At 40.8% G+C, this 27,659-nt stretch overlaps 1 protein-coding gene across 4 annotated transcripts; it reads left to right on the forward strand.

The window, feature by feature from the left end:
- Positions 1 to 1,524: 1,524 nt before the first annotated feature.
- On the forward strand, positions 1,525 to 20,144 carry LOC139549185 (RNA-binding protein FUS-like). 4 transcript variants are annotated; one of them, XM_071359371.1, is made up of 16 exons: positions 1,525 to 1,640; positions 2,392 to 2,422; positions 3,760 to 3,796; positions 3,899 to 3,965; positions 4,057 to 4,144; positions 4,300 to 4,409; positions 4,735 to 4,882; positions 8,364 to 8,398; positions 8,975 to 9,007; positions 9,186 to 9,331; positions 11,402 to 11,531; positions 11,616 to 11,738; positions 18,874 to 18,991; positions 19,149 to 19,228; positions 19,370 to 19,511; positions 19,717 to 20,144. In XM_071359371.1, exons 1-16 carry the CDS (start codon positions 1,631 to 1,633, stop codon positions 19,754 to 19,756), a joined length of 1,338 nt encoding a protein of 445 aa, XP_071215472.1. In that variant the 5' UTR covers positions 1,525 to 1,630; the 3' UTR covers positions 19,757 to 20,144. The 4 variants fall into 4 exon arrangements, with proteins under 4 accessions (XP_071215472.1, XP_071215474.1, XP_071215476.1 ...); XM_071359373.1 differs by having other exon boundaries at positions 11,616 to 11,732; XM_071359374.1 differs by lacking the exon at positions 8,364 to 8,398 and having other exon boundaries at positions 1,535 to 1,640.
- The last annotated feature ends 7,515 nt before the right edge of the window (positions 20,145 to 27,659 follow it).

Genomic DNA, 27,659 nt, shown 5'->3' on the forward strand with positions numbered 1-27,659 from the left:
AGAGGGTTGCAATTCCATTGAATTGGGGATAGTTTAACCAAAATATGCCACAAGACCTAGAATTGCCATGTGTGTCCCACAAAAAAGGTTCACTGTTATAACATAACTTTTTGATGAATTTAAGCAAAATTCCCGGGCTTACATTTTCCATGGGAAGTTATGTCAAAATTCTGGAAATGTACCGGAAAGTTTTCCGACCCTTTGCAACCCTAACCTTTATGTAACTAGGCAATTCAGAACAATTACTTATTTACAATTGGCATTGTTTACAATGCCGGACGATGCTGGACCAATTGTGTGCCGCCCTATGGGACTCCCAATCACGGCCAGTTGTGATACAGCCTGGAATCTAGCCAGGGTCTGTGGTGACGCCTCTAGCACTGAGATGCAGTGCCTTACACCGCTGCGCCACTCGGGAGCCCAGAGTGACCGGTTGGGTGATGGATAAAAGTATGTTTGATGAATGGAGGCCCTATGTTGCTGCTATCTACCCTTTACCAGAGATGAACAGGCATAATAACTAGTCTCAACTTAAGTATATCACACACAAAAGGCCACCAACGGGGTATACTACAAAGCAGGATCCATCAGCTTACTTTGATAACCAAACATATCTATAGATTTTTTGTTTCTTTAAAGGGGACGTTTTTATATGTGGCCATATTTACACTCTTTCTGTGCTTGTAGTCTGTGCATTCCTTGCCATACGCTACAATGCATTATGAAAATGTGTCTAAGCATGTTATAAAACACTCCAAACCAACTCATATTACATCAGAATCTCCTTCTGGATAATGCCTCTGTACTACATTTTTTAAAGAATGTTCCACTATCCCATAAATCAATATTTTTGTTGTAAAAAGCATAATTCAAACATGGTTGTATGGCACAGTGGGAAAATAAATAAATAATTGAGTGCAGAGACCTCAAGAATGAGATTATAGTGTAATATGAGTTGTTTTGGACTCAGCAAAATGTGACAAACAATTTTCTCTCAATAAAATGAACAAATGTTTGGGGGATCAACTACAAGCACATAAAGAGTAAAAAATAAGGCCACATGTAAAAATGGGTGAACTTCCCGTTTAAGCAAGCTAAACTCATATCTTTTGGGTTTTTGAGTCAAAAAGACAATGGCCATTTGAAGTTCATCTTTCAAAAAAATACAAAAGTGATTTCAGAATATTTTGGCAAGTTAGCTAGCCAACTCCTTGATCCTGCTTGATTGTATACCCCTCTGGGCTACCTCATTCCAAGTCGATCGTTCCCATGCGATCGGCTGATGAAGATGAAATCAAAAGGAAATAAGAAAACGGAGCAACATGAAACATACCATTATCTAACAATAGGGGTATTTATTTTTTATTAAATTACTGTTAATGTGCCGTGTCACTAGATGTTTGACACATGTACTCAATACGAACATAGCTATATTCAACTCACATGTTTTGAAGGTTACTTAGTTTCAAATTATAATGCGTAAGACATTTTTTTTTATTACACAGAAGTTGGTTCAACCCAGCAGCAGGTCAGAGTTCATAATTGCCGCAGTGTGTGCGGCTGTGCGCTGATGTTACTGGGATTTTAATTTGTTGAAAAGTGATTCATCGAATTTTTTTTTGAAAATAGAATGGCCTCTGGTAAGTTTAGTGTGAACTAAGTGTACGTGATTTGTTCAATATGTTTTTGTGTCACGTTTGTTGTAAAATGTTAAATGAAACCGCTGAGACGGATGGTCTCAGTTAGCGAGCTAACGTTAGTTTAGCAAGCTTTCAGGCGCGACCATAAGAATAAACACTAGCCATAGTTTGTTGGCGAGTTTATTACCTCTCTTATCATTATTATTATAACGTATGCCGCTTTCTGTAAACGTACTTTGTTATTTTGACTCACTCATATTTCTTATTGTTTCGTTTCTCTTGTAGTTGAGAATTGACCGCCATTTTTGTCGCGCAGCGTGGTCCTGTTAGTACCGTGCTAACTAGCAAGCTAACGTTGTTAGCTAGTCAACGAGAAACATGTATATTATTGGCTACGGTAGTTAGCCAGCTAGACAACGTTAGCTAGCTATCCAAGGCCTGCTATTTTCACCGTGTATTTATATACATTTCATATTGACTTGCACTGCATTCTTTATGATAACGTAATGTTCCCATCTAACGTTGTCACAGCTTACCATGCTAGCTAAGTTTACTTGATATCAATATAAACTAAAGTAATCCAGCAAGATAAGTTAACTACAGGTTTACGTCCGGGTTGATACGAAAATCTTTGCTAACATTCGTATTATGTGACTTGTTCAATGGCTAACTAACATAGCTCATTGGCTAGCTAGCTAACGTTAGTTGTAACAATTTCGTACCCAATCACCCATATCCTTCTCGTTCACAGATTCGGGCTACGGTCAGCCTGGCGCTCCAAGGTAACGTGACATCACAATGAATACGTTAGTTACTCAATGTTGCTTTCAAGTTGCCATGAAACGTATCTCTTTAGCTACCACTCTTTAGCGATTATACAACTTCTAAACTATCCAATTAGCCACACAATGCTTGATTCACTTCAAATGTCTAATGTATTGTTATGGTTTTGACGGGTTAACTAATTGATTGTAGGCATATCCACAGTTATCCTGGCTTCAGCGCACATCGGAAGTCTATTGGTTGGACTCCGGGAATTGTGAATCGTATTGGTGGGTTGTGACAGAAGGGGGGGGGCTACCAAAATATAGCTTGCTGAACAAAAAAACGGTTTCCTGTCAACAAAGGCATATGTATAATATCTAGGAACTCTACTTACCAGATGAACCCCACCATATTCCTGCTGTCTAGATAGTGGTAGGAAGTCTTGGGTGAAGTGTGTGGTCTAATGGCAGCCCGCTGTCTAAATCTACAGGAATATGGTGCTGTTCGGACAGTAGTTGGATTGACTTTTATTTGATAGCGAGGAACACATTTCACTTTACATCTGGTAAATGGAGTTCCTAGAGATTATACATATGCCATGGTTGACTGGGTATTTTTTGGAGGTGAAGCCGGCTATATTGTGGTAGGGTTATTTTCCATGGCCAGCCACCAGAATGATGCACAACTCCGGGAGTCCGACAAATAGACTCACAATGTGTCCCAAAGTTAAGTTATGGCCGAGTTTGTTGCGATTACGTTTAATCAATTTAACCATAAGTTGACATCTCTGACGTTGTGCTTTAGAAATAAACTTCCAAATCAGTTGTTGGGGCTGTTTACGTTACATTAAAGACATGTTGCGGTACTTTGGTGACTAAAAGCATTTTTTTTTTTACCTCCCACTTTGGGATGGATGCGTCAATGTGTAGTTCATACATGCATGATCTATGAGCAGAATAATTGTCTTACCTCAATTAGCCACGAATTCCCTAGTTTGAAAAACTGTTTTCTTGAAGTTGTGCTGCGCCATTTTCCTACATTTCCCCCCCAAGTGGGCCAGCCCCTTAGCAATTCTAGTTCTAGCCAATCAGCATCAGCCCTTGTCATTTGAGTGGCAGCTAGCAAGAGGCCTGCCCAGCGTTATCCAATGAGGTTGCCGGGCGGGCCCAACGGCTCAGTGGAGACAGCAGAAGGGGGGGAGCAATGTCGTGGTGCACATATGTGACGTAGTACGTACATTTTCGGTCATCACTTTTGACTCGTGAGTGCTACTTTCAGAACTACTGGCTAAAAAGTATACAAAAGTACCGGAGAATGTCTTTAAGATATCTAACTTTCCCTCTCCCTCCCACAGCTATGGAACGTATCCTCCTGCTCAGCAGAGCGGGCAGGTATGTGTGGCACCTCAATTTCTCACTGAGTATTGTTTGAAACTATTTTCTATGTTATTTCATCACAATTTAGTTCATTTGACAGTTCAATGCTTATTGCAGGCCTACGGTCAAGGAAATGGGAGTGGCTCGTATGGTGGACAGAGTCACGCTGGCTATGGACAGTCTGGTAGGTAAAACTTATATAGAGTCGTGGGAAATTATTTGAGTTCTAGAAGTTGCTGTTTTTAATACATAACATTTGTTTTTTGTTTTTCCAGCCGAGAGTTATGGCCAAACAACACAGGCGGCAAGTTATGGCCAGCCTTATGATGGCTTTGGGCAACAAGGCTCGGATTCCGCTGCTGGGTAAGGCCACTGGCACTACATTAAACTAGTATTGCTTGCAGTTACATACTTTGCCTTTCTAGTGGTCTAATATCCTTGCAAATGTTACCTTTTTGATAATTATTAAACTCGTTGTTGGTGTCTCAAGAGAATAATTGTTCTGAGAACTTCTCAAGGTATGGTGGCGCTGACAAGTCATCATACAGTCAGCCAAGTTCCTACGGTGGCGCCGCTGACGGCGGCTCTTATGGACAAGCTCAAGGCGGCTACAGAGGTCGAAGTGAAGGTTAGTTATTGTATCCGTTTATATATTACATGGCACTGATTTTTATTGATCAATTGTCCAGATGGCCTGCAAATCTCTGCATACCTTTTTTCCTGTTTATTTGAGATGGAGGATCAGTGATTCATAGCCATCTTTGGCCAAGACTGGACTGTTTAACTATGGCTGAATGCCTCTAATAATAATAATAATAATAAATAACTTTTCATTGCATAAGGATCTCGTACATATAAAACAAAGTGCCATATAAAACTGGAAATTAAAGAAAGAAATTAAAGAAAGACAACACCACAACTCAAAGGGCTTGTGTGCCTGTGTTTTGCCCCAGGTGAAGGCGGTCAGGGCAGGAGGTATGGTGGAGATGATGGGGGCTCAGACAGGGGCTCTTCTGACGGGTATAGAGGCCGAGGGCGTGGTGGGTACGAGCGTGGGGGATACGACAGGGGTGGAAGAGGCGGCCCTCCATCCGGTATGGGGTAAGTTCCAGAGCGTGACCACCCGCAAGGTACTTCTGCAACACCCATGCCAGGTAGATGTTCCTTCCAACGCAATGCATGATACCACCTCACCATTCTGATCCATCACCCCATACCTCATCCACATGGACTAATACCTCCTCACCCCCCACCCCACCCTGCTATTTTCACCTGGGATGTGCTTAGGGCTGGGCGATATGGCCTAAAAATCATATTAAAATTTTTTCCTAACTGGTCTAGTCACAATATTACTTCTTGATTTTTGAGAAGTTATCTAAATATGCTTTGTTGTGCAATTAAAGGGCAATGCACTGCATTTCAAACAGTCAGGAATAATCTAATGATTCCAGGGCTTGTAAAATTATACCTAGGCTTAATATAAGCCTTCCACAACCATTTTTATTTATTTTTCACCTTCATTTAACCAGGTAGGCCAGTTGAGAACAAGTTCTCACTTACAACTGCGACCTGGCCAAGATAAAGCAAAGCAGTGCGACAAAAACAACAGAGTTACACATGGGATAAGCAAACGTACAGTCAATAACACAGTAGAAAAATGTGTGTGCAAATGTACTAAGGTTAGGGAGGTAAGGCCATAGTGGCGAAATAATTACAATTTAGAATTAACACTGGAGTGATAGATGTGCAAGTAAAGATACTGGGGTGCAAAAGAAGAAAAAAAAATAACAATATCGGGATGGGGTAGTTGGGTGTGCTATTTACAGATGGGCTGTGTACAGGTACAGTGATCGGTAAGCTGCTCTGACAGCTGATGCTTAAAGTTAGTGAGGGAGATGTAAGTCTCTAGCTTCAGTGATTTTTGGCAATTCGTTCCAGTCATTGGCAGCAGAGAACTTGAAGGAAAGGCGGCCAAAGGAGGTCTTGGCTTAGGGGATGACCAGTGAAATATACCTGCTGGAGCGTGTGCTACGGGTGGGTGTTGCTATGGTGACCGGTGAGCTGAGATAAGGCGGGGCTTTACCTAGCAAAGACTTACAGATGACCTGGGGCCAGTGGGTTTGGCAACGAATATGTAGCGAGGACCAGCCAACGAGAGCATACAGGTCAAGGATCGGTAGGATAGTCAGTTTTACGAGGTTATGTTTGGCAGCATGAGTGAAGGAGCTTTACCTAGCAATGACTTATAGATGACCTGGACCCACTATAACCATAAGACCCACTAATTATTTTATCAAAATAGTTTAACCTGCTTTTTGCGCAATAAACACAGATCTGGCTTTAAAGGCTGTCTGAAAAATGTAACTTCTGTTACAAATTTAACAATAACCATGCACATCTACTAATAATGACTAACTTCTTGTAACAGGCATTATAGAAAATAAGCACAGGGTTCAATCTCAAGCACAAGTGCTAGTGAGTAGCCAACTGATCTTTATATTTCCAGTTTAGCCAACTTTGATCTATTTTCTTGCTAACAAGGCACAACAGTTGCACTGTTATGAATCGACACCGCCTGTCCATCTCCAACTGTTGGAACAACAGCCTGCCTGTAAACTTTGTTTAGATATTGAAGTCAAGTGGCCTACCTGAATAAGATGCTTATTTCTCAATTAGAACAAGTTGCCAATTCCTTTATACATTTATTTTTATGCTCATTGCACATTTATGAAACAGACCAGACAGCAACACATGTCTGTGGCTAAAATTATGCTAGCGGTACCGCAGTGCCATGCATGACAAACTGAGCATTTCTTTTCCACAACATGTTCATTCATACTCTCGTTTTAATAGGGTCTGTTCTACATTTTGGGAGTTGAGACATATAAAAAGATAACTTGTCTATTACAGTAAAATTAATGTAAGCTTTTCGGTGTCCATATGACCGGAGACGAGACAAAGAAAGACACAGAACGCTCAAAAACTAACACAAAATGTAAACCTTGAATCTTGCTATACAGGCATTTGGAACATCGCGTTAAAACTAAAGTCGATATCGCCCAGCCCTACATGTGCTATGTTTCACCTTGAGGGTTCACTCATACAATTTGAATTCTATTTATATGGTTTCAATGACCTGTGAGGCAATAACTTGTATTCCATCTCAATCATAAATATGCATGCAATATTCTAGCTGATTATGGCCTTGCTAGCAAATGGCAATAAATGAGAAGCTCAGAAGGCTTGTGGGACAGATGACATGGTGGGGTGTCTGCTACTGACACCTGTGGTGCAAAGAGTTAAGTGGACACTGTTCACCTGACCCCCTTTATGAATTACATAGGGTTTTTGAGGATTAAGTCACTTCACCATCCAAGGATCCTGTAGACCCCAGCTTTTTTACATCTTCATTAACAAGGCTGTTGAACATAGTCAGGACATTCGCTTGCCAGAAATCGGTTCACCTTGCAATCTCTACAGGGGTCAGTTCTGAAAACGTTTTGTATTTGACAAGCAAGTATAGATCTTGGCCAAGTAGCTTTCAGTGTAGAGGACCTTTTAGCCTAACCCAGTATTTTGTCAAGATTACTTTTATCTATGGCTATCATTTTAAATTGAGACATTATTTGTAACTGGTAGCTTTTAACAACCACTTTAGTAGTGGCATTGAATAACGCGTACAGTAGTTCTGCCGCAGTACTGTCACATTCTAAAAATTGCTGACAACCTAGATTTCATTTTACATGGTGCCTGACAAGTAATAGACAGAGGCAGGTTGGATTGCTTCAGCACATGTATATCAAATGTGGCGTCAATCTATCTGCTACGATGCCTGCTGGCTGTTATTATGAGTGCGATTTCCTAATGAAAACCATTCATTGGCTGTTTTTGTGCACAGTTAAGACTATAGTCTAGCTGGTCTCTAGGAGTGAGGATTGTTTTTGCCCCCCCCCCTTGTTGCTTTGAGAACCTCCCCATGAACGGTTTAAACAATGCCCCAGAGTGATCTGTTCTTGAAGTGACCTGATTTTCACAAGTTAAACCCAAGAAACATTGTAAGCTGCTGTACATCAACAGGTTTCATTTAAGTGTTGTATATTTGACATGGAGACATTTGTATTGTGTTAACTTTGGATCTACATTTTATACTACAGGTTTCAGTGAATGAAATAAAACTTGGACCTCAGCTAATGGAGCTCATATAAGCACTCAATGGAAGAACACTCGACTTGTCGAGTGCCGCAACTATTCAAACCATTTCGACCTATTAGTAACTTTTATCAAAAAATGTTAGCCAACTGAATGCTGTAACTAATCTGGTCTTGTAGCAATCTAAATTTACACATTAGCCATCAGAGGCTCTTCACTCATCAGAACCTACTTGTACATAGTGGGAGTTCTGCTTAGTTTTGTCCATTTGATCTTAAAACGTCCAAGAATAACACTTTCCCATGTGAGTGGGAAGACATTTCCACGATAGTCGCACACCATGGCAGGAGTGCATACTGATGGGGATGTAGGGGAGCTTTGAGCTCTGTTGGGACAAAGGAAACCCATCATATCTACAATTTTTCCTCTGCAGAGGTGGTGACCGTGGTGGCTACAAAAATTACGGTGGTAAGTGACGAGCATCAGAACTGTCTCGGTTGGGGAGGAAAAAGGTTGATTAGCAAAGATAAAAACGGGAGTGAGAAAGAAAGCAAAACAAACTGAATGACACCATTTTCTTGTCCAAACCTCAAGGGCCTCCACCTATTGTTCTTAGGGATGGGGTTTTCTCATAAATGCTCTTTAGGTCTTTTAGCACATGACACCTGAAGTTTATACCACATGACACCTGAAGTTTATACATAATGGTATTGTTGCATGAGGACAATGTTGAATGTAAATGACAGAAGATGAGGTGTGCTGTGGCGAAGAAGGAAACTGGCTAGAAACTGGATTTTTATTAATTTTTTTATTTCTTCTAAACTCAAACATTTCTGCCCATGTTGGAAGGTGTTGAGATATATATGATGCAACCGTCTCAACACTGCAGCAGAAAGCTGTAAACTGCCTTATTCGAAATGTTTTAAAGTAGCCTCATGCATACACTGTATTGGTAGAGAGTTGACATTCTTGTTTGTATGGATGTTGTGTACGAAGTGCATATTCTCATGGATTTCCCCACCTTTCCCATTTGTTGTGTTTCAGGTCCTCGAGACTACGGCTCAAGGGATGAACCAAGTGAGTTGCACATGCTTGTTTGCTTCTTGTTGCCCTGAAATTCTATCTAGGGTTTGACTCATCCTGCAATCATGCCAGACTAACACTGACCTCCAGTCTCTCACAAGCAAATGCCACAGAACAACAGGCTGGTTCAAGTGATGCATCTGCTGAGTAGTACCTCGATGTTTGTCCCCAGCTGGAGGTAGCGGTGGTAGCCAAGGTAGCGGCAGCGGTGGGGAACAGGACAACTCTGACAACAACACCATCTTTGTCCAGGGACTGGGAGAAGATGTCACAAGTGATGAAGTGGGGAACTACTTCAAACAGATTGGGATCATTAAGGTATGGGTGTAGGGATTGTTTCTGGATGGGGACTGCTTCTCCCTATTCACTTGCATGGGTACTAGTGGAGGGGGGGTAAATGTTTAGTTAAATATCGCAATATTATTTTGGACCGTATCAGACCTGCCAACCTGCAGACATTTTGAGTACCGTGCACACAATTTGAGGTCAAAATACGCTGGTACAAAAAACGCCCATAAAATGGGCTGCTATTGGCACATTGTGGTTTTTGACCCAGCCGTCTGAAGTTGGCTCCTTAGTTAAGGTGTCATTACGACAAAGGTAGTTAGACAGATTTTAGTCAACTAAGGTAGTAGACGTGAGCGCATTGACGAGAAGGAAACGTGCAGTAGTTCAGTGCACGTCGCTGCGTCAATGGAAACGGACATGGCAGAGAGCTGTTCTGCTAATACCGTCCTTTACATGAAGTTGTTACTAGATTAGTAGGCCTATGTTAATTAATCAGGTATTACATCTACATTTATCTAGAAATATTAGTAATTGAGAACGCTTTCATTTAAGGCAGAACACAAGACTTCATTCAGTGTTGGCTACATGGTTTAAGACCAGATTTCAGGAAATGGCAGTTACGGGTTTTTCAAAAATGCCCCAAGTTTCCTGAGGGGGAGCTAGTGAGCTACTGAATAGCAGCCAATTACCAAGTACCCATAAGTCTATAGCTTACAATTCCTACTGAGGCTGCCAACATCATTATTAGGCACATGAAAAAAGGTGCTTTTGCCTATCATTTGAGCAGTGTGGGTGTCGTATGTGCGCTACATCGCTGACCTGGAATTCATAAAAATTCGAGGTTGGCAGGTCTGCAGTGTTATGTTGATATTTTGACTCGTATCGATTCGTTAAACCAAAAGTTTGTAGAATTTTTTTTAATGTTGTTGCTAGGTAGCCGTAGCTTAGCGATAGTCGGCTGTACCTGCGCCAAAACTATTTTTCATCCTATAGCTTGTTCTCCATAAGTGAGCCAGCATGTTTTCTGCACTGTAAAACAAAATTTGTTTTATTCAAGAGCACATAAATAACATGTTCCATTCATACACAGCATACCTTTGTGGTCTTTACAAAGGAGCATAATTACATTCACATGTAAAGGGTACATTTTTGCTGTATAGAGCACATATTTCAAAAGTCTGAATAAGAATAGAATTTGGATAAAGCTCAGAATACAGAATGAGACCAGTACGGTATGTCAGGAACTCTGACCAGACACCTTCATACCTATGCTGTCAATGTTGCAAGATTGATGTAATTCTCTGTCAGCAAGTTCCCCGCATAGACCTAACCACATCTTTTGAGGTTGCATGTTCATTTTTCCAGCATTTTGTTACACATTTCCTTGCTGCTGCTAAAAGATAATTTATCAATTTAAGTGGAGAGGATTGGAGTGTATTCACAGGAACAATACCTAGGAGATGACATGGGTCTGGTTGAATAATACCTGTGATGTCCTGTATAACATGGGGAATTTCAAACCAAAAAGACTGGATTTTTGGACATTGCCAAAATATATGTGAAAGTACCCATTTGTCCACATTGCCTCCAACACGTAGCGGACATTCCTTTTTTCCTTTTTTAAAGTTTATCAGGGCTCATAAACATGTAGTACTTTGAATTGGAACTCCCTTGTTCGGTTACATGTGGCTTTATATAGTCTTTTCAATATTTCCCCCAACTCATCTGATATCTGCACCTGTATTTCCACCTGCCATAGATTACCTAAAGATAATATTAACATTTTAACGATATTGTGATCCAAATTTGAAACGGCTCCAATGTTTTCCCCTTGATAAAGTAATTAAATCATCTCGTCAATAGGAGTAATCGGCTCAGTCGTTTTGTTGTTGTAACCATCCTTTTTTAACAATACATTTCCTTACTCGCAATAAAATCAGTGTCATCGCAACACATATAGAATTGTGAGAATTGCAATACATAATGTATTGGCGCCTAAGTATCGTGATAATTTATTGTGATGTCCCTGGCAATTCCCAGTCATAATGGCTACCCAGATTTGTGTGTCACCGTGTTAATCTTTGTGTCCTGTTTTGATAGTTGAACAAGAAGACTGGCTTGCCCATGATCAACCTGTACTCTGACAAGGCTACTGGAAGACTGAAGGGAGAGGCCACTGTCTCATTTGATGATCCACCTTCTGCCAAAGCTGCCATTGAATGGTTTGACGGTAAGGGTGTACTCTCTCTTCCCGTGCACGCATGCTGTCTACAGTTCTTCTGTTCCATTCTAATCTATGTCCATTTTCTTCTAGGCAAAGAATTCCAAGGGAAACCCCTCAAAGTGTCTTTTGCCACCCGAAGAGCTGAGTTCACGCAGAGGGGTGGCGGTGCAGGAGGAGGAGGAGGGGGGAGAGGAGGAGGAGGAGGAGGTGGAGGTATGTTTCATTCACTTTTGGTTGACAAGCATTCTAATGTTGCTGCAACTGCCTGTGGGTGAGTTCGCCAACAAACACAAGATTATCTTTGTGCTAAAAATGCCCTTTAAATCCATTGAATCTGGTTTACGATATGAGTGCATCAGTCCGTAGGGACCCCAAATGTAACATGAATCGGGCAGTAAAACTCCAAGGGGTGATAGGTCTATTCCTGATTTTTGCGCATCTTCAGCATTTAAATGCTTGTAGAAATAGATTGCGCAATATTAGGCTTTATTAGTTGAGTGACAACCAGGGCCGTGCTCAGACCTTAGTTCAGGTTCCCCATCAGCAATAGTTTTTTGTTTGTTGTTGCTTTAAACGATAAGTGTCATCATAGTCATTTTTAGATATACACAGTAAAGTTGATAAATTCTATACAAGGACAGCAATCACTTTTGCGACCCGCGCAACATGGTTGACTCGGCCTGGAGGAGAAGAGAACCTCCCTGAAAAAAGCTGATTTTTAAATGTAAATATTGATACATAACTAACTCAAACACTTATTTGCAAAAATGACAAGATAATTAGTTGGTGACGGTGAGTGAAGATCATAAGTGGGGGGTCAAAAGGCATACATTACCACCACCCCATTATGAGGTGTGGTAGATGCCCAGTCTCCCGAAAGAAAAAGAATGTGCACCCTTTGGAATTACCTGAATTTCTGCATAAATTTGATCTGATCTTCATCTTATTCACAACAATAGACAAACGGTGTGCTTAACTTCTTATGGCTGCAGGGGCAGTATTGAGTAGCTTGGATGAAAGGTGCACAGGGGTGCCCAGAGTAAAAGGCCTGCTCCTCAGTCATAGTTGCTAATATTTGCATATTATTATTAGTATTGGATAGAAAACACTCAAGTTTCTAATAACAGAACTCATATGGCAGGTGGCAACCTGAGAAGTTCCACTTCCTGTTTGGATTTTTTCCTGAGGTGGCAGATTTTCAACCAAGCTCTCATTGAAATTACAGCGAGATATCGATGAGTTTTCACTTCCTACGGCTTCCACTAGATGTCAATAGAACTTTGATGACTCTAATGTGAAGGGGGGCTGAAGGAGACAGGAATTAGTCACCACTGCCACGAGCTGACCATGCTTTGACCACGCGCGTTCACGTGATAGGCAGCTCCGTTCCATCGCTCAACTGAAGTCAATCTAATTCTCCGGTTGGAACGTTGTTCAAGATGTATGTTAACAACATTCTAAAGATTGATTCAGTACATCGTTTGACATGTTTCTACTGACTTATGGAACTTTTGGACATTTCGTCACGTGATAGTGGACGCGCTTTGTGACTTTAGAATTGTTTACCAAACGCGCTAACCAAAGTAGCTAATTGGACATAAATAACAGACATTATCGAACAAATCAAGCATTTATTGTGGACCTGGGATTCCTAGGACTGCATTCTGATGAAGTTCATCAAAGGTAAGGAAACATTTTATCATGTATTTTCTGGTTTCTGTTGACTCCAACATGGCGGCTAATTTGGCTATTGTTCTGAGCGCCGTCTCAGATTATTGCATGATTTGCTTTTTCCGTAAAGTTTCTTTGAAATCTGACACAGCGGTTGCATTAAGGAGAGGTATATCTATAATTCCATGTGTATAACTTGTATTATCATCTACATTTATGATGAGTATTTCTGTTGAAACGATGTGGCTATGCAAAATCACTTGATGTTTTTGGAACTAGTGAATGTAACGCGCCAATGTAAACTCCGATTTAAAAAATATATAAATATGAACTTTATCAAACAAAACATGCATGTATTGTGTAACATGAAGTCCTATGAGTGGCATCTGAAGATCATCAAAGGTTAGTGATTCATTTTATCTCTTTCTGCTTTTTGTGACTGCTATATTTCGCTGGAAAAATGGCTGTGCTTATTGTGGTTTGGTGGTGACCTAACATAATTGTTTGTAGTGCTTTCGCTTAAAAGCATATTTGAAATTGGACACTTTGGTGAGATTAACAACAAGATTACCTTTTAAAATGATATAAGACATGTATGTTTGAGGAATTTTAATTATGAGATTTCTGTTAGAATTTGGCGCCCTGCACTTTCACTGGCTGTTGTCATATCGATCCCGTTAGCGGGATGCAGCCATAAGAAGTTAAAGCTAGTGAGGGAGATAAGGTTTTCCAGTTTCAGAGGTTTTTGTAGTTCGTTCCAGTCATTGGCAGCAGAGAACTGGAAGGAAAGACGACCAAAGGAGGAATTGGCTTTGGGGGTGACCAGTGAGATAAACCTGCTGGAGCTTGTGCTACGAGTGGGTGCTACTATGGTGACCAGTGAGCTGAGATAAGGCGGGGCTTTACCTAGCAGAGACTTGTAGATAACCTGTAGCCAGTGGGTTTGGTGACGAGTATGAAGCGAGGGCCAACCAACGAGAGCGTACAGGTTGCAATGGTGGGTAGTGTATGGGGCTTTGGTGACAAAACGGATGGCACTGTGATAGACTGCATCCAGTTTGTTGAGTAGAGTGTTGGAGGCTATTTTATAGATGACATCACTGAAGCCGAGGATCGGTAGGATGGTCAGTTTTACGAGGGTATGTTTGGCAGCATGAGTGAAGGATGCTTTGTTGCGATATAGGAAGCCGATTCTAGATTTAATTTTGGATTGGAGATGCTTAATGTGAGTCTGGAAGGAGAGTTTACAGTCTAACCAGACACCTAGGTATTTGTAGTTGTCCACGTATTCTAAGTCAGAGCCGTCCAGAGTAGTGATGCTGGACGGGCGAGCAGGTGCGGGCAGTGATCGGCTGAATAGCATGCCTTTTAGTTTTACTTGCATTAACTTTTCTGCGCTACGGATACCGAATACGGCTTCACTTTCCTAAACAACCGCTGAATTGCAGGGCGCCAAATTCAAAAATATTACTAAAAATATTTATAATCATGCAATCACAAGTGAAATATACCAAAACACAGCTTAGCTTGTTGTTAATCCACCTATCGTGTCAGATTTTGAAAATATATTTTACAGCGAAAGAAATCCAAGCTTTTGTGAGTGTAGCTTTCAATGCTATAACAGCTTAGCCTTATATTAGCTTGGTCCCGAAAGTAAGAAAAGCAATAAAATGAATCGCTTACCTTTGATAATCTTCGGGTGTTTCCACTCACGAGACTCCCAGTTACACAACAAATGTTATTTTTGTTCGAAAAACGCCATTTGGGTTGCGCATTATTTTGAGAAAACAAAAGTCGTGTTCCGTTCGTCAAATCCCCAAAAGTATCCGAAATGGTCATAGAAACATTTCAAATGTTTTTTATAATCAAACCTCAGGTTGTCTGTAACAAACATAATAGATAATATTTCAACCGGAGCATAACCTATTCATTAACTTCTACTTGGTACTCATCCCGGATCCGGGAGCACCCTCATCAGTAAAAAAGCTGACTAGCATAGCCTAGCATAGCGCCACAAGTAAATACTAGCATCTAAATATCATGAAATCACAAGTCCAAGACACCAGATGAAAGATACACATCTTGTGAATCCAGCCATCATTTCTGATTTTTAAAATGTTTTACAGGGAAGACACAATATGTATTTCTATTAGCTAACCACGATAGCAAAAGACTCAACTTTTTTTTCCCACCATTTTTTACTGCATAGGTAGCTATCACAAATTCGACCAAATAAAGATATAAATAGGCACTAACCAAGAAACAACTTCATCAGATGACAGTCTGATAACATATTTATTGTATAGCATATGTTTTGTTCGAAAAATTAGCATATTTCAGGTATAAATCATAGTTTTACATTGCAGCCACCATCACAAAATCTCACCAAAGCAGCTAGAATAACTACAGAGACCAACGTGAATTACCTAAATACTCATCATAAAACATTTATGAAAAATACACAGCGTACAGCAAATGAAAGACAAACATCTTGTGAATCCAGCCAATATTTCAGATTTTAAGTGTTTTACAGCGAAAACACAATATAGCATTATATTAGCTTACTACAATAGCCAACCACACAGCAGCATTGATTCATGCACGTTAGCGATAGCGAATAAACCAGCAAAATATATAATTGTTTTCACTAACCTTCTCAACTTCATCAGATGACAGTCCTATAACATCATATTACACAATACATATATGGTTTGTTCGAAAATGTGCATATTTAGCGGCACAAATCGTGGTTATACAATGAGAATAGTAGCCAAACTGCAAACAAAATGTCGGGAGAAATCTTGGGAGAGGCGCCTAATCTAATCAGTAACTAATCATAAACTTGACTAAAAAATACAGGTTGGACAGCAAATGAAAGATACATTAGTTCTTAATGCAACCGCTGTGTTAGATTTTTAAAATTAACGTTACTACGACATACAGCGTGCGTTAAAGCGAGACCGCACCGAAATTAATGCCGGAATATTAGTTTAACTTTTTCGACAGAAATTACGAATTAACATCATAAATAGTAATTACTATTTGATGAGCTTCCATCAGAATCTTGTACAAGTTGTCATTTGTCCAGAATAATCGTTGATCGGTTGTAGAAGGTCGTCTTCAACTGTGGAATTAGCATCAAACGTTAGCCATGTGGTGCAGACGTGTCCAACTCAGCATAACGCAGAACAAAGAAAATCCCGAAAATCGCAATATACTGATATAAACTGATATAACTCGGTTTAAAATAACTACATTATGATGTTTTTAACACGTATATCGAATAAAATCAGAGCCGGATATATCTAGCGCCTATAACAACAGCTTTTCAGGACGCAATCCTGAGGTCTGTCTCGCGTCATGACGAACGTAGAAAAGACTGTACCCCCGGTTCCAAGAGCTCTTATACGGCCTCAGATCTACCTAGACACCCCATTCCAATTCTCACTGCTTACTGACATCTAGGGGAAGGCGTATGCAGTGCATGTCGACCCATAGATTACATGCAAATTTATAAACTGACCCTGGAACAGAGCCCCCGATTTCAGATTTTTCAGTTCCTGACAGGAAGTTTGCTGCAAAATGAGTTCTGTTTTACTCACAGATATAATTCAAACGGTTTTAGAAACTAGAGAGTGTTTTCTATCCAATAGTAATAATAATATGCATATTGTACCAGCAAGAATTGAGTACGAGGCAGTTTAATTTGGGAACGAATTTTTACAACGTAGAAATGGCGCCCCCCTATTGAGAAAAGGTTTTAAGAGAAAATAGCTTATGGACGAATTATCTTAATGCAGAAGATTAGATGCACTTTTCCCATGAAGAAAAATAGTGACTTGCTTCAGCTCTTCAACATAATTATTTGGGCAGTGGATAGGATAGCCTGAACATGTGAAAGATGGTTTGGTGTCTCTAGCTTGAACTAGGTTTGGGCGATATACCCGGGTATTTTGAAATGCTCACTGACCAGTTAAAAGCTTTGATCACTTATCCCTCACTTGTTAAATCCAATTTAATCAGTGTTGATGGTGGGGGGAGGGTGGGATTTAAGCCATGAGACATGGATTATTTGTGCCATTCAAGGGTGATTGGTTAAGACAAAATATTAAGTGCCTTTGAACAGGGTATGGTAGTAGGTGCCGGGCGCACCAGTTGGTGCTCAAGTTTCCCGTGTGTATCAAGAATCGTCCACCACCCAAAGGATATCCAGCCATCTTGACATAGCTGTTGGAGTCAACAAGGGCCAGCATCCCTGTGGAATGCTTTTGCTACCTTGTAGAGTCCATGCCCTGACTGTGTAATAATGTTTGATATACTCAGTCTATATCTGTATGTATGCATGTAAACTCATTTTTTTTTTTTTTAAATCAAAGATGATTCGTAAAAATCCAAATAACTTCACAGATCTTCACTAAGCCCAAATAATAACTAGAAGTCAGCTTTTGCAAGCCACAATTACTTGTTTCTGTGAAATTACTCCTAAAGAAAGGTTTTTGTCCGTCTTAATTGACTTTGATGGGACTTTTTTCAGCATTCACTGTAAATGCAATAATGCAACTTGGCACAAATCAGCTACTTTCACAATCTTCCTCTACTGCTCTCCTATTCAAATCGAAACAAGAAAGTATACCGATCAAACAATACAGCTATTTTACTAACCACATCAACATTTCCTCAAATATTTTTTATAAACTGAAATGGACCACTTTCCCAAAAAGTTACAGCGTATGAAGTCTTCATTTACCTCGCTGCTATTCAAATCTGAACAAAACATCTGCTACCAAAACAGTTTTAGTAACCGCGTTACATTTGAAATTGACAACTGTCGCATGACTTTAGACTTAAACTTAGAGGGTATGATATATTGGTCTACTTTTCTACTATTCAAATCAATAATCAGAATAGAATGATCTACTACTAATCAAGTTACCGCTGTTAGCTGGTATTGAGTGACAAAAAGCAGCTAGCTAACATCAGCGAACAGCTCATGTCTCGTCATTGAGCAGGCCAAACCGAGCCATTGCCATAGATACGCATAGGCAGAGGAGCGCATGGGGTAGCACAGGAAAAATGATGAGGGTGATTGAATTTAGAAGAGAGTAATGAGCAAGGGGCTGGAACCCTATTATAATTATTATTTTTTATCTTTGGAGACCTACAGATTTCAAACTTGGCGGGATGGTGTAAAATGATGCACAAATACATTTGGTTGCCCTATGAGCCACCTTGGACTTCAAAAGGTTAGCCCCGCCTCATCGTTCAACCTAGTCTTGGAATTTGGCACATGGGTTCCTCTACTCAAAGAACAAATTTGCCGCATGGACCAATGTCACCGTGATGGATCATCCACCAAACAGTGTTGTACGATGAAGATCTGTAGTTATTTAGATTTTTATGAATTATCTTTGAAAGACAGGGTCCTGAAAAATGGACATTTCTTTTTTGCTGAGTTTAGTTAGTCTTTAGCACGCTACTCTTCTTACACTGTTTAAGCTACAAACGCTGTTCAAACTTTAAAACGTGTAGACAGGTCAGGATTGAGTTGCTTGTATACAACTTGGATATCTTATTTACTTTTGAACAATGAACTGATGTTCTTGGAACCCCTTTGTTGAAGCTAGGCCTTCAGAGGTCCTTTGTCCCTTGCACTTAAGTGGTGTTTGTCGCTCTTTAGGTTTTGGCGGCCGTGGTCGTGGACGTGGGTTTGGAGGAGGAGGAGGAGGAGGAGGAGGTGGTGGTGGTGGTGGACCCAACTTTGACATCAAGGGAGGGGACTGGCCATGTCCTAACAGGTATTTATTGCAATATTTTATTTGAAGCATGACAGATGCAGTTAAAACAATTTGATGGGTCATCCATTGCACATTGTATGTGTCACTGAATTCTGTTCTCATATGGAATGGCTACATCTTTGAATGTGATTGACAATTGTTCCCCTCTCCTTTTCAGTTCTTGTGGCAACATGAACTTTGCGCGTAGATACGAATGCAACAAGTGTGGCACACCGAAACCAGGGGACAGCGGAGGAGGTATGTAAGGATGGCTATGAGCTTGTTGTAGAGAACTGGTGTCAGGTACACTGTAGGGGAACTTGAGTCATTTAACCACATACTATAAACTATTACTGCTCTGTAGGAGAACTTGCTCTAATGGCTGGTTTGTGTTTGCAGATCGTGGTGGTGGAGGCCGAGGGTATGGTGGTGACAGGGGCGGCGGCGGCTACAGAGGCCGTGGGGGATTCCGTGGAGGTGACCGCGGTGGTTATGGCGGAGGTGGATATGGTGGTGACAGGGGCTACAAGATGGGAGGAAGGTAAATTGATCACAGCTTAATTTCCCTCCCATGCAGTTAGATGTTTGACCAGGAGAGGGCATACCTGAGACGTGAAAACTGTAGAATATTGAATAAGTGTTACTTTTTTTGTCTGATTTTTCTCTAATACTAAGATATTTCTATATTAAGCTAGCTTCATGGTACAGTATAATTTACTATGGATCTATTTCCCCTCTTCCCTCAGAGGTGACCATAGAGAAGACAGAAGAGACCGGCCATACTAAGGATTCACATGGACACCATTCCAGAATGCCCAGGGGTTGGGTTGGGTTAGGGGGAAGGGAGTGGGGGGGGGATTGATCTACACTTTAATTTGCATACCTTTCATTACCAATGCATCACATGTATTGCTTCTGATCTGTCTTGTCGAGAGGTCAGGGAAATATGTGCAACTACTGTGAAAGGACTTTTGTGCTGATAAGCAGGGTTGTAGGTGTAGAAGGGGGCAGGGTCAAATGTCATTTTTTTTGTTTTCATTTCCCTGATTCTACTAGGTCCAGGCATCGTGAGGTAGACTTCTAAGACTTCGTATCATTGTTTTGTCAAATTTAAATGAACAGTTTTATTTGGGTTTCTCTTTTTTCCAGATGATATTAAACTGTTCTGATCTTAGTGTCTTCATGTATGTTTTATTTCTAGTTAGTATTTATATAATTTGAGTGCTTCGGTAGTAATTGCTAAGTAGTCAAAACACAAGCAACATAATACTCCAGCACTAAGTAAGCTTGTGGTCAGCTTTCTAAATATCTTTAGGTCAATTAATTTGAGCAATATTGAGGTAGCCTATACAAAGTGCCAAGAGAAGGGACGTTTTGACATTCTAGCCTTTGAGCTGTGGGTGGTACTGTCCCTCCCCTATGTGAGCAAAATGACTAGGACAGGAGTGGCTCGTGTGCCGGTGTTGCCTTCACAACACTGAGATCACAAACATTGATATTGCCCTGGCTGTTGCACATTAGACAAGCAGTACTTGGAAATATCTTATTTGGATTTAAATATATGGTGATGTCTGTGGGGTTAGTCTAAGGATATTTCAAGTGTCATACCATGAGTTTGACTCTTTGGACCACAAAAAATTGTGGCATATTGGCACATGAGTACCAGCGCAGTTATAATCCAAGTCAAAGGTTTGCACGCTAGTGTCAACGGACTGGCGGGTCGAGACCTCTTGAGGCAGAGGTACGTTTTTGTATTTTAAGCTTTTTAGTTCTATGTTTACAACTTTATAACTAACCTATTTTTGTTACAATATATTTTAACACTGGCTGCATTTATACAGGCAGACCAATTCTGATCTTTTTCCCAGTAATTGTTCTTGACGAATCACTGATCTCTTTCAGAGTTGATCTGATTGGTCAAAAGGCCAATTAGTGAGGATAAAGTTAGTATATGCTGTTGTATACAGATGAATGAATAAAGCAATTTGACTCACTTAAATTGAGACAGATATCATATGCGCACAGCAACTGTCAATTTAGAGTCTGGTTGTTTTTAAGATGGATAGGTAGGCTAACTGAGTAAAATCCATTAGAATCTAATGCATTTTGTGCTCAGGGATGGATGAGTTTTGTGGATTATTATTTTGCCTATATGACTTGGGCAAATTCTAGCATGTGTTTGACCTTCCAGCAAGATTCCACAGCCAAATTCTGGCAGGTATAAATACCCAAATGAAAATGAGCATCCTATTCTACTGTGGTTACACTGACTGCCCACAACACCTTCATTACATGTTATTATGTTCAGTATTATAGCCTAACATTTGAAATGTTTTACCCAACTCAATTTGTTATACTGTTAGAGTATTTCCATACACACTGAACAAAAAATATAAATGCAACTATTTCAAAGATTTTACTGAGTTACACTTCATAAAGGAAATCAAATCAATTGAAGTCAATTAATTAGGCCCTAATCTATGGATATCACATGACTGGGAATACAGATATGTATTGGTTGGTCACAGATACCATGAAAAAATGACAAAGGTAGGGGTGTGGATCAGAAAACCAGTCAGTATCTGGTGTGACCACCTTTTACCTAATGCAGTGCAACACATCTCCGCATATAAAAAAGGAGGACCAAGGCACTCTTCATATAATTAATTAAAATGCCTTTATTAGTATGGCATGTTCAATAGAAACAAAGTTGTTTAAAAACCGACGCGTTTCGGCTGCATGGCCTTCGTCAGGGAGTACAGAAAAAGGAGAATACAATGTCCTCTTTTGAAAGGCTTTTCCAATTGGCCCTAATTAGAAGAGGGAGTGGTTACCAAATTGGACACACCTAGTAAGCAATAATATACACATGAAAAGGTGAAATACTGTAGCTATGTTATCATGAGCATACACCTCCAAGCTAGAAGCATCAGAACACCCAGAGAGGCAGTTCCAACCCTAACCATGACTGGGAGAAGTGTCCAGAACAAGAAAGCAATATATTCCACAGTACTCCAGACCACAGCAAAACATGAACAACAGTCCAAACATAGCTAGAGGGCAATTGAGCAAAATGTCCACTAGATGACAGCAAATGGATCCATCACGACCCTACAGGAAGGGTGAGAAATCCATATCTTCATTTAAACCAGGGTACTTAGTGGCCTGTAGTTTGTAAATCCAAAAACTTTCCCTTTGGTTTAACTGTTTAAGACGGTCCCCTTTTCTAATAGAGGCCGGAACATGATCAATACCCATAGCTTGTAGGGAGGCAGGGTTACCATGGTGTAAGGACTTGTAGTGCCTTGCCATGGGGTAGTCTTCATTGCCTACCTAATGTTACCAGTGCAACCATTGCAGTAATATTGCACAGAAAAAGTATTTTGTTGACACAGCTTCTAAAATGGAGTATTACCTCAAGCATTTTATTAACTGCAAAACCACTCATGTCATCTATAGACTGGAATGTCCACAGTGCAAGGTGTTCTACATTGGACGGACAAAGAGACGCCTTCAAGATCGCTTGGCGGAACACAAGTACGCCATACGGGTAGGCAATGAAGACTACCCCATGGCAAGGCACTACAAGTCCTTACACCATGGTAACCCTGCCTCCCTACAAGCTATGGGTATTGATCATGTTCCGGCCTCTATTAGAAAAGGGGACCGTCTTAAACAGTTAAACCAAAGGGAAAGTTTTTGGATTTACAAACTACAGGCCACTAAGTACCCTGGTTTAAATGAAGATATGGATTTCTCACCCTTCCTGTAGGGTCGTGATGGATCCATTTGCTGTCATCTAGTGGACATTTTGCTCAATTGCCCTCTAGCTATGTTTGGACTGTTGTTCATGTTTTGCTGTGGTCTGGAGTACTGTGGAATATATTGCTTTCTTGTTCTGGACACTTCTCCCAGTCATGGTTAGGGTTGGAACTGCCTCTCTGGGTGTTCTGATGCTTCTAGCTTGGAGTTGTATGCTCATGATAACATAGCTACAGTATTTCACCTTTTCATGTGTATATTATTGCTTACTAGGTGTGTCCAATTTGGTAACCACTCCCTCTTCTAATTAGGGCTAATTGGAAAAGCCTTTCAAAAGAGGACATTGTATTCTCCTTTTTCTGTACTCCCTGACGAAGGCCATGCAGCCGAAACGCGTCGGTTTTTAAACAACTTTGTTTCTATTGAACATGCCATACTAATAAAGGCATTTTAATTAATTATATGAAGAGTGCCTTGGTCCTCCTTTCTTTTTGATGACCAATTTACACCTTTTACCAAAGAGCACCTTCTATCTACCAAAATATACTATAGTGTACCTTAGTAGCGCTTCCCTTCCTCCTCTTTCTACATCTCCGCATATAGTTGATTATAGTAGATTGTGAAGTGTTGTCCCACTCTTCAATGGCTGTGTGTAGTCTCAGACTCCTGCAGGTGAAGAAGCTGGATGTGGGGGTCCTGGGCTGGTATTGTTACACATGGTCTGCGGGTGTGAAGACGGTTGGACATACAGCCAAATTCTCTGAAATGATGTTGGAGGTGGCTTATGGTAGAGAAATTAACATTCAATCTCTGGCAGCAGCTCTGGTGGGCATTCCTGCAGTCAGCATGCCAATTTCATGCTCCCTAAACTTGAAATATCTGGTGCATTGCTGTGTGACAAAACTGCACTTTTAGTGTCCTTTTTTTTACCCCCAGCGCAAGTTGCACCTGTGTAATGATCATGTTGTTTAATCAGCTTCTTGATATGCCACACCTGTCAGGTGGATAGATTATCTTGGCAAAGGAGAAATGCTCACTAACAGGAATGTAAAGAAATTTGTACACAACATTTGAGAAAAATAAGGTTTTTGTGAGTATGGAACATTTCTGGGGTCTTCTATTTCACCTGATGAAACATAGGACCAACACTTTACATGTGTTTTATAGTTTTGCTCAGTGTAATTTAATTGCGTAGTACTGAGGCAAAATAGGTGTATGAAACAATCTGTGGTAACTGGTTTCATAAACGGCTAAATTGCTGTGTTGTGCAATTAAACGGGGCAAAGTATTGATTCAGAAGACAACTGATATTGTATTAGACAGGCAAAAGCTAAAGGTGGATCCCAGCATAATAAAAAATGTGGTTTGATTCTGCCAAGATGTTAAGGACAATGGAACTTTTCTCTCCACATTCCCTGTGTGTAAGAAGTCGGACACACAGGATTGTACCGTTCGCCAGCCGAGAGTGTTTAGCACCTCTGAACAGAGTTGTCATCTGTTGATTTAAAAAATATATATTTCTTCTCTAGCACATCTCTAATCATACCTCTTCCTGTTGTTAACATCAAGCCCAGCAGATAGAACCTGATAACTGAGGGTCTCTCTACTATCTCTCTGTTAGATGGGTGGTCCGGAGCCCAGCACCTCTCTCCTCAGTCACCCAGAAGGATGAGGGGGAAGTTACCATGCTACTACTTGACAGTGACTATAACATGAAATGCAAAAAAATTATAATAATATCCAGATGGCTTTTTAAAGACATGTAGAGAGGCCCTAAGGAAAAAGTTGAAGTTTACAAGGCTGTGTTAAATTAGTGTCTGATTTCATAATGTTTAAATACCAAGTAAGTGTGGGAGTCTCATGAAAAATGATGTAACGTTTATTGCAGGGCTTCCTGGAGAAATATGGCTACCTGCACCAGGACGATCACATACACAATGCCGCAGAGGTCAAAACAGCAGTACGGTACGGTACTACTGTCACTCAAATAACTCTGTCATTCTTTTGAATTGTCTCCATCTCCTTCACGCAATACTGTACTGTGTCCAACAAGGTACTGTTTGTCTACCTTACGTTTTTTCTCTCTGTCCCCTTCATGTGTCCCTTTACATTCTCCACTGGCTAAGACTTTGCCACTCTGTCTCTCTCACACTGTACTTCACAGCCTCACCCTCTGATCTCAATTCGACCACGGGGTCATGGAGTAGTCTTTTTCCTCAGAGAGCCTGTTGCCCAGTGGAGCAGAATATTTATGTTGGCCCGAAGACCCAAGTCGTAATCTAATTACTTACGTTGGAATATACACTTATCAAGATCGCTGTTGGCTGATAAGAGTCAGTTCTAGGCTATTAGCCTGGTAGCTGAGTCAGGTTGTGTGGTGTTAAGGGGAGGGCGTAGGTCTGTGTTACAGCCTGAATTCAAAATGGATATATATTTTTTCCTCAGCCATCTACACATAATACCCCATAACGACAGTGTGAAAACATGTTTCCGTACCCATTGGATGCTGTGATCACAATATATATCACAATATATTGGCTATATCCAGGAAAGCCAAAGTTCCACAAGCTGGGCTTAAAATGGTGTATAAGAGATCATACAAAAGATTTTGCTGTGATTTATGTGGATGATGTTTAAAATATTTGTTTGTCTGATGTGATTAATAAGGAGCATCCAGACGCTGCACTTGATACATTTATGAAATTGCTTATTCCAATTATTGATAAACATGCACCTGTTAAGAAATAGACTGTTAGACCTGTTAAGGCTCCATGGATTGATGAGGAATTGAAAAACTGTATGGTTGAAAGAGATGGGGCAAAAGGAGTGGCTAATAAGTCTGGCTTCCTGCAAATTGAGAAATGATGTGACTAAACTCAACAAAAGGAAGAAGAAACTGTATTATGAAGCCAAGATCAATGATGTAAAGAATGATAAAAAAAACTTGAGTACTTTAAATGAAAGTTTGGGCAGAAAGAAAGAATTAACTTTCATCAAATCAGATGGCTTATTCATCACAAAAACATTTGATGTTGCCAATTATTTTAATGATTACTTCATTGGCAAAGTGGAAAAACTTAGGCAGGAAATGCCAATAACGAACAGTGAGCCAATGTACTCATGCTTAAAAAAACACATAATGAAAGAAAAGCATTGTAAGTTAGATTTTTTAAATGAATAAGAAGATTGTGGGAGCTGTACTGTTAGATTTCAGTGGAGCCTTTGATATTATTGACCATAACCTGTTGTTGAGAAAACGTATGTGTTATAGCTTTTCAACCTCTGCCATATCGTGGATTCAGAGATATCTATTTAATAGAACTCAGAGGGTTTTCTGTAATGGAAGCTTCTCTAATGTCAAACATGTTAAGTGCGGTGTGCCGCAGGGCAGCTTTCTAGGCCCTCTACTATTTTCTATTTTTACCAATGATCTGGCAAAAAACGAAGTATGTGTGTCCATGTATGCTGATGATTCAACCATATACACATCAGCAACCACAGCTAATGAAGTCACTGTAACCCTTAACAAAGAGTTGCAGTCTGTTTTGGAATGGGTGGCCAGAAATAAACTGGTCCTGAACATCTCTAAAACTAAGAGCATTGTATTTGGTATAAATCATTCTCTAAGTTCTAGACCTCAGCTGAATCTGGTAATGAATGGTGTGGCTGTTGAGCAAGTGGAGGAGACTAAATTACTCTGTTACCTTAGAATCATAAAACACGGGACGAGATGTAAAAACTGTCCATTGTGCCAATAGATGGTATGCACTCACATGAGATTTGCCGTGATGTTGACAGAGTGGCATGGGAGGTTTATTTCTCAGACTGGGTTAAGATGTCAATTTTGGGACACATCCTCAGTAGTGTGCCTTCGAATCAGTGGGTGTTTCGGCCTTTAATCACTAAACACCCTCATCAAAGGTGGCCAGCTAAAGGGTGATCAAGCCTTAGCTTGTGTCCCATGCCCAATTAAGATTTCCCACGGGACTATGCAAGGCAGGGGCGTCCTCTTCCCTGAGCCAGCCCTACAGCTGACCGCATACCTCATATGCGCTCCTCAAGTTGGAGGGATCTGAATTGGGTTCTCAGGTGGGGGTGGGGGGGTCATGAAGTTATAGCCCAGCAAGGGTCCTTCCGTTTGATCCAGATCCACTGGCTGCCTCTTCAGCTGCTTGAGAAACTGCTCTGACGGTCTGCCGCAGAGCCTGTCCATGGATTCCAAGTTCTTTCAGCAACCTGATGGTGGAAGAAGCCACGAATCCTCTGCATCCCACTTCAACTGGCCAGACTTTTGCATTCCAGCCACGCTGAGTTGCATCTGCTGCCAACTCTGTGTAACGCAGTTTCTTACGCTCGTAGGCCTCTTCAACAGAGTTTTCCCATGGGACTGTGAGCTCTATGATGTACACAGCCTTTCGTGAAGGGGACCAGAGTACCATGTCTGGCCTAAGGTTGGGAGAAGCAGTGGAAAAATGAGTTGCTGGCCAATATCGACAAGCATCTTCCAGTCCCGGGCCATGGCTAGGTGTCCAGTTTCTGGCTTCGTAGGAGGATGCTTGGGCCTTTTCTGTCCCTCCCGGATGAATGTTGTTGTTTTGATGGGATTGCTTGTTTTTGGAGGTAATGAATTGGTTGCACTCCTCTTGGTCTCAAGTGCTGCAGCCAGGCTCTTGAGGACCTGATTGTGCCTCCAGGTGTAGCGGCCTTGTGAGAGGCTGGTCTTGCAACCTGTCATTATATGCCTGAGAGTCGCTGGAGCTGGGCAGAGGGGGCAGGTCGGGTCCTCGCCATACCATTGATGTAGGTTTTTTGGTGATGGAAGCACATCATAAACAGCTCTTATGATGAAGCTGATGTTGCTTGCCTCCATTTGCCAAAGCTCACTCCAGTTGATCTTTCTCCTCTCCAGGCCTTCCCACCGCGTCCA

This window comes from Salvelinus alpinus, chromosome 22, assembly GCF_045679555.1.
Source record: "Salvelinus alpinus chromosome 22, SLU_Salpinus.1, whole genome shotgun sequence".
Lineage (NCBI taxonomy): Eukaryota > Metazoa > Chordata > Actinopteri > Salmoniformes > Salmonidae > Salvelinus > Salvelinus alpinus.